Consider the following 12,011-nt stretch of genomic DNA (forward strand, 5'->3'; position numbering starts at 1 on the left):
ACGCCCCTCCTCTCAGCAGTAGCGCGCAGAACTTGAAGCAGTCTAGCAGGAGGTGCACCGGCGTGCGTGGCAGCCTTCTCCTGCGTGCATTCGTTTCCCGCCCAAGGACTGGCGCAGCGGCTGCGTCCTTGCCAGAGCCCCGCCCAGGAATGCCCTGCCCCCGAAATGCCTGGCTACACACCTGTCGTGCCCCGCCCAGCCCCATTGGAGCTACGCCACAGTTTGAAACCCACCACCATGGGAACCTGTTACTAAATTTTTTGGATCCCACCACTGCAGGACTGACTTGAGTAGTCCTGCTTAGGATTGTTCCCCAGCATCCATATACAAGAACAGCCCGGCTGGCTCAAACCAGCAGCCCAAACCAGCAGCATCTTTTTCACACAGGAGCCTTTGCTTTTGAATCCCTTGCTCAATCTGGTGCCGTACTAAATGTAAGCTTGCAAATATTCTCTTTTTTATTAAGACTTTTAAATGTTCTCTGTATCACATATACCTCCACCATCTTGGGCATGCTGTTTTATGAAGGGAGTACCAAGGGGGGGGGGTAGGCTGGCAGTTGGCAAGCAGGTATTCCTCCAGACATGCACCAGGCTGTTAACCATCCCTGAGGTACCCAGGAGTGGGGAAGTGAGAGACACAGAGACAAGACCCTAGAGTTGGAAAGGAAGTGGGGGGCTGCGGTGGCTGACCCTCCCCAGTGGGAAATTCCTACAAAGGTCAGGTGGAGACAACACACACACACACACACACACACACACACACACACACACACACACACACACACACACACACACACACACACACACACACACACACACACACACACACAGAGAAGCCCCTCTAGGAGTTCAGAATGCCAGAGAGAAGGCTGGGTAGAATACAACCTGCAGGTCAAAGCAGTCCTGTTCTGCCACAGTCATAATTGAACAGTAAATATTTATGATATCATGGTATACTAATTGGCTAAATGCTAGCTGTTTGATATTTTTGTCTTCAGTCTCCCTTAATTCCATCCTCATTAGCCACCTAGGTCAGTAACTTGTAATTGGTTGACTCCTGTCACCTTGAGAGAAGGAATCCCATTCCTCTTCCTTTCCTTCACTCCCAGTTTACTTGTTTAATGAGCTTGAAATTAGTTTTAGCTGATTTCTATGTTGTCTAATTTGCCCGATTTGTTCATTTGTTCTCTCCAACACGGATAAGCAAATGAATGCCGTTCATTAAACAAGTTCCAAACAAATTAATCAAAAGGTGAATCTCAACTTCATTAAAGCAAGCAACATGAAGTAAACAAAGCCAGATTGCCCGAGAATATTTGTAATACTTAAAACGTAAACTCAAAAGGAAATTCATCTGCAAAAGTGATTTGCAAATTATGTTGTTCTCCTTCAATTCAAACGATGGATGTAACTCAAGCCACTAATGTAATTCATCCCTGTTCTTTGATGAAAACAATGCACCACAGAAGCCCAAAAAGAACTACTCTTTTCTCCCCATATGGAAAAAGTGCTGCACCCACAACTGCATATTTAAATCTAGAACAAAAGATTGCATGAGGGATGTAATTTGAGTGGGGCTCAGCCTTGGGAGCAAAAAACAGTGTGTTCCTGGACATTTGCAAAGTGAATAGCTGAGTAATGCAATCCTGGCAATAAATGTCAGAGACTCAAAGGCAGGCCTTAAAACCTGGCTTTCGATTAGATTCACTAATTGGAATGCACCCCCTTTTTAAAAAAAATGACCTGGAAGCTATTTTCCCCCTAGCCTACAAATGCATTAATAGGCAAAGCTTTGCCCTTAGAATTTTTGCTGGTCATGCCTTTGACGACAGGAACCCTGTCAGCAACTCCTTTTTTTTGGTTGGGTCCGGGGAATTGAAAAAATGCTTCCTTGCTCAGATTCTGTAAACAAGATTCTATAAACAAGGAACAGAGGTTCATATACATTATTACAGTACTTTGTTGCAGCCAGGGGCAGAGCGAGGGATAACTGTGTGCCCTGTGCCCCCACCATGCCCCTGCAGGGGCGCGCGCCTGGTGCGTCACACACCCTCCCTATCCCCTTGGCGCTACGCCACTGGTTGCAGCAATATATGCCCTGTTAACTACATAAATGTCTTCCCTGAAGAGCCTGCAAAATGCACCAGGGATTTCACTCTTATCCATGTGCACAGAACATAAGAGGATAGCAGATAGTCCAGCTCAAAGGAAGTATAGCATCCACATAATTTGAAGTGATGGTATCATTTTACTCTGCTCCGATTAGACCTCATTTGGAATGTTGTATTAGGTTTTGACCACCACAGTTTAAGAAGGATGTTGGCAAACTGGAACATGTCCAGGGCAAGTGAGATGGTGAGGTGTCTGGAGAACAAAGCCTATAAGGAAAGGTTGAAGAAGCTGTATATGGAGCAGAGAGGATTGAGAAATGACCTGATAGCCATCTTCAAATGTTTGAAGGGGTATCATACAATGGATGGAGCAGAGTCCTTTTACATTGTCCCAGAAAGTCAGATCAGTATCAATGGGTTGAAATTAAATTCAAAGGATTTTCAACTGAATATTGTGAAAAACTGGTTGACAACGAGATTCCTCAATTGAACAATCTTCTTCAGGAGAAGGTGGACCTTCCTTCTTTGCAGGTTTTCAATGAGAGGCTAGATGCCCATTCAACAATGCTGATTTTGTGAACTTAGGCAGATCATGAGGACAGGAAGGGATGAGTCAGCACTGAGGTCCTGTGGCCCTTTTTCATATTCCTGGGGTAATATCAATAGCCACTTTAGGGTCGAGAAAGAATTTCCATTCAGGCCAGATTGGCCAGAGATCCTGGAGGTTTTTTGCTTTCCTCTGGACATAATGCAGGGGTCACTGGGGGAGGGGGGAGGTACTTGTGACTTTCCTGCATTGTGCAGGGGTTGGACTTAATGAACCTTGAGCCCCCTTCCAACTCTATGTTTCTACGTTTCAAGAAGTGTTTTCTGGCTCAGAGTTCACTAAGCCCACAAATCATACTTATTTGAGAATTGTTTTGTTAGGAAAGGACCTAAAAGGTGCACCCATTGCCTGCTCCCATGCCATCTATAAAGCCCATTGCTTACATGCCTCTGAGGGCTGGGAGTGAGCCAAGTCCCTGTGGTTTGTCACCCCCCTCCTCATGGTGCCACTGAGGAGAAAGGCACAGCATAAATGGAGTAACATATGTAGAAGCTCATTAGGGCCGGTTTCCCTGTCACGTGGCTCCATGCTTTGGAAAGCTTCCCCTGCTTAACTGTCTGCATGTAACAAGCCTTTAAACTGTTGTTTATTTATTGGTCTTGCTGCCAAACTCTCTGTCTGTGTTGGACCTGCCATTCTACCAACAGACACTTATCGGTGTTGTTAGGGTCCCCAGGTGCCATCTGGCCACTGGCAGGGCATGGGAGGAGGGAGGGGAGGGTTGCCAGATCCAAGTTGGAAACTCCTGGAAATCTGGTCTTTAGTCTGGAGATGAGCTGCGATCGTGGAGGATCCCCTGGTCCCACCTGGAGGCTAACATTCCTATCACCAATGCAGGGTTGCTAAAAGCAAAGGCACACAAAGAAACAAAAAGACCAGTTACAACATTGACCCTTTTGCCTGGTGCGTCCCCTGCTGACTGCTTGTCTTGTCTTGATCTGCTAGGCAGCTGGTGAGCCAGTTCTTTCTTTGCTGACCCAATCCACCATTACCATTATAATGAAGACAACACAAAGTACTTACATTACTGGAGTATAAGAGTGGGACAGGCAGAAGCAGGAGGGGGATTAGGATCACCAGTAGCAGATTTCTGGCTCGGAGGAGCTCCTTGACCACTGTCATCCTGGAACACCTGTGGTTTCTCCTCTTCCAGCCCCTGGACTTGGTCTCTGCCGTAGAGCTTCTTCTGCCTCCTGGGTCCTTTGCTGCTCTTGCTGAGTCTTCCTTTAAGAAAACCCTGTCAAAGGTATCCAAGAGCTTGTGCCTTTGTGTTGGGCTGACTAGAGCATCCTCATGACCGTCACACCGTAAGCACCAGAGGAACGCGTGGTGCTCTTTTCATGTCTTCACCAGAAAAACCACCAGGATGCCCCCTCGATGCTGGTTTCCCCCCCAAATTCCATCACTGTTTCTTTTTTGTGACAAAAGTCAACTATGCAGAAACTTAAATGCAAGATCCGTTTTAGGTCTCTCCCACGACCTCAACTGTCTTCCTGCTTTTCCTGCTTTCAGGTACAGCCCAACTGAGAGTTTGTTCAAATTAAACTCCTGGAGAAAATTCTCAGCTTTTATAAAGTTTTATTTTCCTTCCTTTGATGCCTTTTGCATTCCTGGCTGTATTTTTCTCTCTGAACTCCTTAGAGATTATCTCTCTCCTACTTATACCCCCCTCCTTTTCTGCTGGGAAATCCACAGAGCAGCAATTCCTGCAAAGATTACCTTGCACTCAAAATAAAAACTTTCGAGCAAGTCTCGGCCTACTGTAGTTTACCAATGAGTGAGAGGGAAAGTGGTGAAGACTCCACCCTATCTCCAAAAGACAACAAAACCAATATTTGTGCACAAGAAGAGCTATTCCCTCTCCCTCACTCCCTGTTGCTACAATTGTTCCAAATCCAAATAGTTCCAGTGAAATGAATCCTAATCAGCGATACAAAATGCTTAAATGTTCACATTCTTCTCAGTTGCTTCAAGAAACCATGTCTCTGGTATTTTACATTCTGTTGAAGCCACTAGCACAGATCTGCTTAGATTATGAGCCACAAAGCTTGATGTAAATCCCTATTAGTGTTCCAAACTCTGGGCAGGGACCTCACTGGAGATTTGTGGGTGGAACCTGGAAGGACCACAGCAGGTAGGGTTGTCATCTCTGGCCTTGGAAGTACTTGGACATTTCAATGTAGAGCCTAGGAGTGTGGGATTCAGGAGACTGAGGTACCTGCATAGGGTATTATGTCATACAGTCCACATTCTGAAGTCCACCTCAGCCCACCGTCTTTCTCCAGGAGAAGCAGAATAAATGTTTTAAATAATAAACTATCTATATAGTCTGGAGGCAAGTTGTAATTCTGGAGAATCTCCAACCCCCACCTGAAGGGCAAGGTATAATGCCATTGAGTCCACACTCTAAAGCAGTCATTTTCTTCAAGGGGACTGATCACTGCTGTTTGGAGATCAGTTGTTATTTTAGGAGACCTCTGAGCCCGTGTTGGAGGTTGGCCACCTAGACCACGAGCCAGATATGGTGGCTCATCAGGGCCTCATTGAAGCTCCTGTGTGCGGGCTGCTGGCCTGGGATTGCGAAAATAAGGTTGTTAAGGAGCTGTGGTTGAAAACTCCAAGTTATTATTCATAACACATCTACCTAGCACTTCTTCCAAAGAACTCAGGGTGGTTTCTGCATATTTCCCAAAATAAACATTGATTTTGTGACAATTTAAAGAACCACAATGTTTGAATCTTGCATGGAGGAGTTTGACAGAAGCTGACACGGTTTCCTAAGGTAGTCTGTCCCAGGGCTGTTTTAATAGCTTAACAGGCCCCCAGGCAAAGCAGTGCACTGGGGCCCCTACCTTCACAACCACTCACATGAATAAAAATGTAATGCATGAGATATGCACACATACATGCACATGTGGTTTCAGAGGTGACAGTGATACTAAATCAGAGGTGAATGCCAATGTCCACTTGTCATTATCATTAAACTATCATTAATATTGTTCATTATCTTTAGTAAAACACATGCCAACTGTGCATTTTCCAATTTAAAATATTTATAGTTTAATATGACAAGAGTATTTATTTATCGACGGCAAGTTACAACATACATAGATTAGCGTGGAGACCCTGTGCTCATGGGGCCCCTGGACAACTGCCTAGCATGCACGTGCATTAAGATGGCCCTGGTCTCTCCCCCATCAATCTGCCTTCAGGACTGACAGCACTGTCATCCCATTTGGGGACTTGGAGGACAGAAAAGAAACCAGGACGTTTGGACTTCTAGCTCACTCACTTGGAAAAGAACAAAAATGCTGAGGACCAGCTGGGGGAGAAAGGAGAGTTATATGGAAACTTCTTCATTTTTTATAAATTAAAAGGAAAAAAACTTTTTTAAAAAATCCAGTCTTGCTGTTTCAGATGTAGTGGATCCTCACTACGTGGTCATTTTACATAATGGTATAAAAATAAACCTCAGGGTCCAGGGGCTGTTTAAAGCAAGAAGTTTAGGATGAAATGCAATTATGTCAAGTTCAAATTAAATCAAGAGAATACTGAGCCCATTCACTAATTACACTAAGCTAGTTATTTCCAATGACAATTCTGCATACGTAGAACAAAAATCTTAAGGTTAACAAATATGCTTGTTGGAAGTGCAGATCCAAGCAACATGATTTCAAATGTATGTGGTGGATGAGAGGGCTTCCCATCATGAACCCTTTACTGTTCACTGCTCTGATGGGAGGAAGGAGGCATTGTGGAGATGCCATGCTGTTATGTCTGGGTTTTTGCTGGAAGTGACATCATAGTGTGGCCTCAAAGTCTGTACCTCCCAGTAGCTGGCATTTAGCTGGCAATCCTACCTGGCCACCATTGAAGAGTTTTTTGGATGAATTTTTTACTTGCAATAATAATGTTGAAATATAAAGAGCAGTCCTAAGCGGTTCTACTCAGACTCCAATAAAGATCTGTTCAATGGGGCTTGAAAGTAGGATTGTACTGATGACTTTTTGAGAGCCAGCGTGGTGTAGTGGTTAAGAGCAGGTGGATTCTAATCTGGAGAACTGGGTTTGATTCCCCACTCCTCCATCTCAGTGGCAGAGGCTTATCTGGTGAACCAGATTTGTTTCCACACTCCTACATTCCTGCTGGGTGACCTTGGACTAGTCACAGTTCTTTGGAAGTTTTTCAGCCCCACCTACCTCACAAGGTGTCTGTTATGGAGATAGGAAGGGAAAGGAGCTTGTAAGCCACCTTGAGTCTCCTTACAGGAGACAAAGGTGGGGTATAAATCCAAACTCCTCCTCCTCCTCCTCCTCCTCCTCCTCTTTTTGAGGAGTGCCCATTTTTGGGCATGGAGACTTGCTCCATTGGGTGATTGCACTGAGTTCAGCAGCAGGAACTCTTGAGATTCCAGCCGGGGCGTCTGTTGTGTGTGTGTGCGTGTACACATGCATTTGTGTATATACTGTTAATATAACATGTATGTGTGTATATATACATATATATGGGTGTTTCATGCCCTGAAAAAATGCACCCCCTGTCATACTCTTTCTAACTAAGATAGGGTGGGGAAAGTGTCCCCCCCCCCCCGCCCCAGGAGTTCAACATTGACCTGCTATTAATACCACGGAAGTTGTTGTTTCCAGAATTCAGGGTGGGGCGTGAGAGCTTGGGGCAAGTGTGGCTTAAAACAACCCTGCAAAATAGCTCAGTATTATTATCCTCCAATTGTGTTTGTGTTTGCAGCCAATATTGGCTTATGGCAGGGGCGTACACTGACTTCATACACTGTCCATACACTGACTTCAAGACCTGGTGCAAAAAAGTTGTTTGATCATGGTGGGGGAGGGTGGCTGCCCATACTGGAGGGCAGGGGGGCAGAAAACTCAGATTTTGCACTGGGCTACATTTTTCCTAGATACACCTCTGGGAGGGACCAGTAGAAATTGCCAGTTTTGTTTGGATCCCATCAGAGGTGGGATCCAGCAGGTTCTCACAGGTTCCGCCCAGGATTTCCCCGCCCCTGGAATGCCCGGTCATGCCCCCGCCATGCCCCGCCCAGCCCCATTGGCGCTATGCCACAGTTTGAATCCCTCCACCATGGGAACCTGTTACTAAATTTTTTGGATCCCACCACTGGATCCAAAGCATGTCATTTTATTTTCACCCAAAATATGATCAACAACTATACACCATTCCTTCTGGGTAGATGCGAAGACTCCATTTCCACAACAGAATTAAAATCTGCTGATACAGAACTTCCATAACAGAAAATGTTTTTTTTGTTTGTGCCCTGGATTGGGAAGACCAAAGTTTTTATTTTTACTTTTTTACCATAGAAAGAAACACCTAAAGGGTAATGCCAGCCCATTTTTTACTTCTGGGAAGGAGTTCAGACACAGAAAGGTAAATACTTCATGTGACATAACACATTTTAATTGAAAATAGACGTCTTAAATCAGATGCTTAAAACATGGTGCTAAAAGCAAGTGAAAAATGTATCTTCATGTTGTTATTTTAAAAAGATTGAATTCAGATGGGCTGTTTTTTTTGGGGGGGGGAGAACTCAGGGAGGGGTAAAAGAACATTAAAGAACTTCCCAACAGAATAGCATCTCTTATCAGTTTGTGCACCCCCTACTTGGTAGAAGCTATTTTGTTTTTGTTTTTCTTAATACAAAACCTTATGCTAGAAATAAAGTGTTGCAAATATGAGTATTCTTTTTAATCTCATTGCATATGATCATTGATAAATGTGCCACAAATGAAACCATAGCTTAAAATCCTGCTGTTTTATGTCTTCGTTAAAAATTCTTTAGTAAATGAAATAGAAGTCTTGGGGTAGCACAGCTATAGCTTGTACGTCTGACGTTAGCCATGGTGAAAGAGTGGGTGGTAAACAGATCTGGGAAGACTTCGTTTTACTAGCTCGAAGTAGAGAGCTAAATGAGTTATTTCTGAGTGTCAGTGATCCACAGGGAGCCCTGGGGTGTTTTATGCTTTGTTTGTATATGTATTATTCAGAAAGCAAGCAAAGCCCGGAGTTAAATCAACAGTACTCTGTCTTGACTGTAAGAGAGATCGCTCACTGCTCTGCAAATTGTTCTAAAAAACTAAGGCCTTGCTTGCTATGAAGTTGCTAGGCTATTAAAGACTCCATATGGTCAGAAGACCGTCAACTCAACTTGGTAGAACAAGGCAGGATCATCCATCTATCTGCCAACACTCTGATCAACCCAGCAGTGTTTTCAGGGAGCGCATCGAGCGCATCTCCAGATGACACCAGCAAGGATGTTCAAGTAAATCTTACAGAGAGCACTCCTCAGAAATTCTTAAATAGGGTTGTCAGGTTCCCCCTGGCCACTGACTGGGGATGAGGGGGTGGGGTAGGATTGCCAGGTTTAGGTTGTGAAACTCCTGTAGATTTGGGAATGGACCCTGGAGAGGACAGGGACATCAGTGGGTACCATTCCATACAGTTCATCTTCTAAAAACATCCATTTGCTCCAGAGGAAGTAATCTCTGTTGTCTGGAGATGAGGTGTAATTCTGGGAAGTCCCCAGGTCCCACGTGGTGGCTGCCATCCCTAAAGGTTAGAAGAGTTTGGATTGGATTTATTAACAGTTAACAGTGATGCTATCGAAATTTGCATCCCTTAGTCCCGTGGTGGCGAACTTTTGGCACTCCAGATGTTATGGACTACAATTGGCCATGCTGGCAGGGGCTGATGGGAATTGTAGTCCATAACATGTGGAGTGCCAAAGGTTGGCCACCACTGCCCTAGCCTCAACCCGAAAATCCCCATATACCCCATCTTTTCCATGAAAATTGAACCCGCTGTGCCATTTTCTGTTTTCTCATACTGAATTCTGTCTGTTAAACTCTTGCAATTTTAACACAATGTTTTGTGTCCGTTGTCAGCATAAAAATGGCTCCATGGTGCCATCAAAAGGAAGCAAATGGATTGGGAAGACCAATGAAGCAAATGGGAAAAACACAAAACCTCATGACAGCAACATTCGAAAACAAGATGAAACCAAAAAATGACTTCCTACTTGTAGTTCAGAGAGAGAGAGAGTGAATGAGAACAAGAGAGTGAAAGACAAAGGTGTAACGACCCAAAGGACCCCCAGAATATTATTTATATATATTTCTGCTTTAAAATCATATTGGCAAAAGCCAGTTGCCAAAAGCACTCCTATGGGTGTAGGTAGCAGCATGTCAAAAGGTCAAAACTACTTTAACAAAAGCTAAGATAATGAGTTACTCCAGCATAACTTGGAGGCCTCATTTGAGTCACTAGAATGCTTGATTACCACACCTTGCTATAGAAACTGTTAAAGCCAACTTGCTATCAGATACTGTCATTTCCCTATCTCTTCTGGGAACCCAGGTCAACAACAAATAGTTACTTCTCTGCATTTCCTTCCCTTTGTGATGACTCTCCTAAAACTACTTATCCCATCCTGAATCAATCAGCCTCATTCAAATCTGAATGCTGAAGGCAGAGACTGTAAGAGTTACTTTGCATAAAGCCATTAAGAGCAAATGGCCCCATTGTCACGGGTTTAGCAGTAGATGAGATGACTAATGACCTCAGCACCCCCAAAGTCCAGCATGGGAAATTCCAGAGGATTTAGAAAAATAAAACTTAAAACTCACTTATTCCCGCCCCTTTCTGGGCAAAAGGGTGTAAGAGTTCATTTTACCCCAACACATTTGCTCATTTCTGGCCGGTGCGTCTCTTGGACTGGTTGGGTTGAGAACCACGATATAGATCCTTCGCCTGGATTCAGATACTGGTCATTTGAAATCCTTGCCTTCTACAAGATCTTCTTCAGCTGAATTTAGGTAACGTATTACCCTGAAAATCCCCCTCCATTTCTATCATCCAATCTATCTTTCAAACCTGTTTATATCCTAGGAAACTTGAATGTATGTGCCTTTGTGTCTTACTGAGTGTGTGTATTTTTAAACAAATTTATATAAAACATTTAAATTCAATTTGGACTCTTGCTTCTCTGTGGAATATTCATTGCCAGAATTCCTTCCCCGTATCATAAAGTCTAAAAGATCTCCTCTTGGCCCCTCTCCTGATCTGCCAATGTGAGTTCATTCCCCCTTGCTACTTTTAAAAACTATATGTGTGCTGTTACACTTTTTAAGCAGCTGGTGGAGAATCCTATCCCAAATCCCCTTCCCCTGTTAAGGCCATAACAAAGGGAACACCTCCCTCAGTTATTGTCCTGGAAGAGCAGCCAAGAATAACTAAACATGGAGCTGGTGGTACATGTATCTTCTTGTGCCCTGGACTCCTTAACCTGATCTGTGCCAGGGGAGGTGTCAGTGGATGGTTAGATCTGTATTGGGTAGCAGTTAGCCCTGTTGAGATATTTTGCCCCTTCTAAACTCTGGAGTTCTTCAGCATCAGTGCCACCCCTAGCTGTGGACGTGGCTTGGATAGGCCAAGTGTATGTATGTCTCTCCAGGGTCCCATACTAAAGGTGACTCACATAATTCTACAGTTGGGAGAATGAGTGTTTGCATTTAATAAACTGAGCAAGTGATTTGTGAAGTAGCTACAGTTGCTCCAACTTGATCCTTTGCTGGTTGAGAATTCACATTCTCATCATTTCTCTATTTAGATGAGCTCACATTTCTCTATTTAGATGAGCTCACCTGAGAAGTGTTAATATTTAAATAGGCTCACCCTGAAAGCCAGCATGGTGGTTAAGAGTGGGGGACAGTGGCGTATCGACAGAAAATGTAGCCTGGGGCAATAACTGAGTTTTCTGCCCCTCCCCTCTGGGTGGCCCCTGGGGCAAGGAGAAGGGCTGGAAGCTGGCAAAGGCCAGGAGTCTGTGGGACTCACCTTCCTGACGTGCTCTGCCACCCAGCGGAGCCACCCAAAAGGCGCCCAGATGGAGCAGCAGCAGAGCTGGCCCAGCAGCATCCTTGGGGCAGCCAGGCTAGTGCACTATCTGCAGAGGGGTGGGCCCTTCCTTCCTCGTAGAGTGCTGACCCCATGGGACCTGGGGGGGGAAGGACGGGGTGGGGGCGATTTTCCACCCCCCACGTGACTAAATGGGTGCCTCCCAGGGACATTTACTCCTGGGTGGTATGCCCCTGGTGGTGGACTCTAATCTGGAGAACTGGATTTGATTCCCCACTCCTCCACATGAGCAACAGATTCTAATCTGGTGAACTTGGTTTGATTCTCCACTCCTCCATATGAAGCCTACTTGGTGTCCTTGAGCTAGTCACAGTTCTCTCAGAACTCCCTCAGCCCTAC

The 12,011-nt window shown here is 44.7% G+C and overlaps 1 protein-coding gene across 1 annotated transcript in view; it reads right to left on the minus strand.

Moving 5' to 3' along the window:
* Nucleotides 1–3,842, minus strand: part of SLC13A4 (solute carrier family 13 member 4) — a 49,679-nt gene extending 45,837 nt beyond the window's left edge. The window contains exon 1 of the mRNA XM_048501521.1: nt 3,744–3,842. Within this exon, the coding sequence (XP_048357478.1) occupies nt 3,744–3,842 (99 nt within the window). The remainder of the gene's footprint in view (nt 1–3,743) is intronic.
* Nucleotides 3,843–12,011: the final 8,169 nt, after the last annotated feature.

This window comes from Sphaerodactylus townsendi, linkage group LG06, assembly GCF_021028975.2.
Source record: "Sphaerodactylus townsendi isolate TG3544 linkage group LG06, MPM_Stown_v2.3, whole genome shotgun sequence".
Lineage (NCBI taxonomy): Eukaryota > Metazoa > Chordata > Lepidosauria > Squamata > Sphaerodactylidae > Sphaerodactylus > Sphaerodactylus townsendi.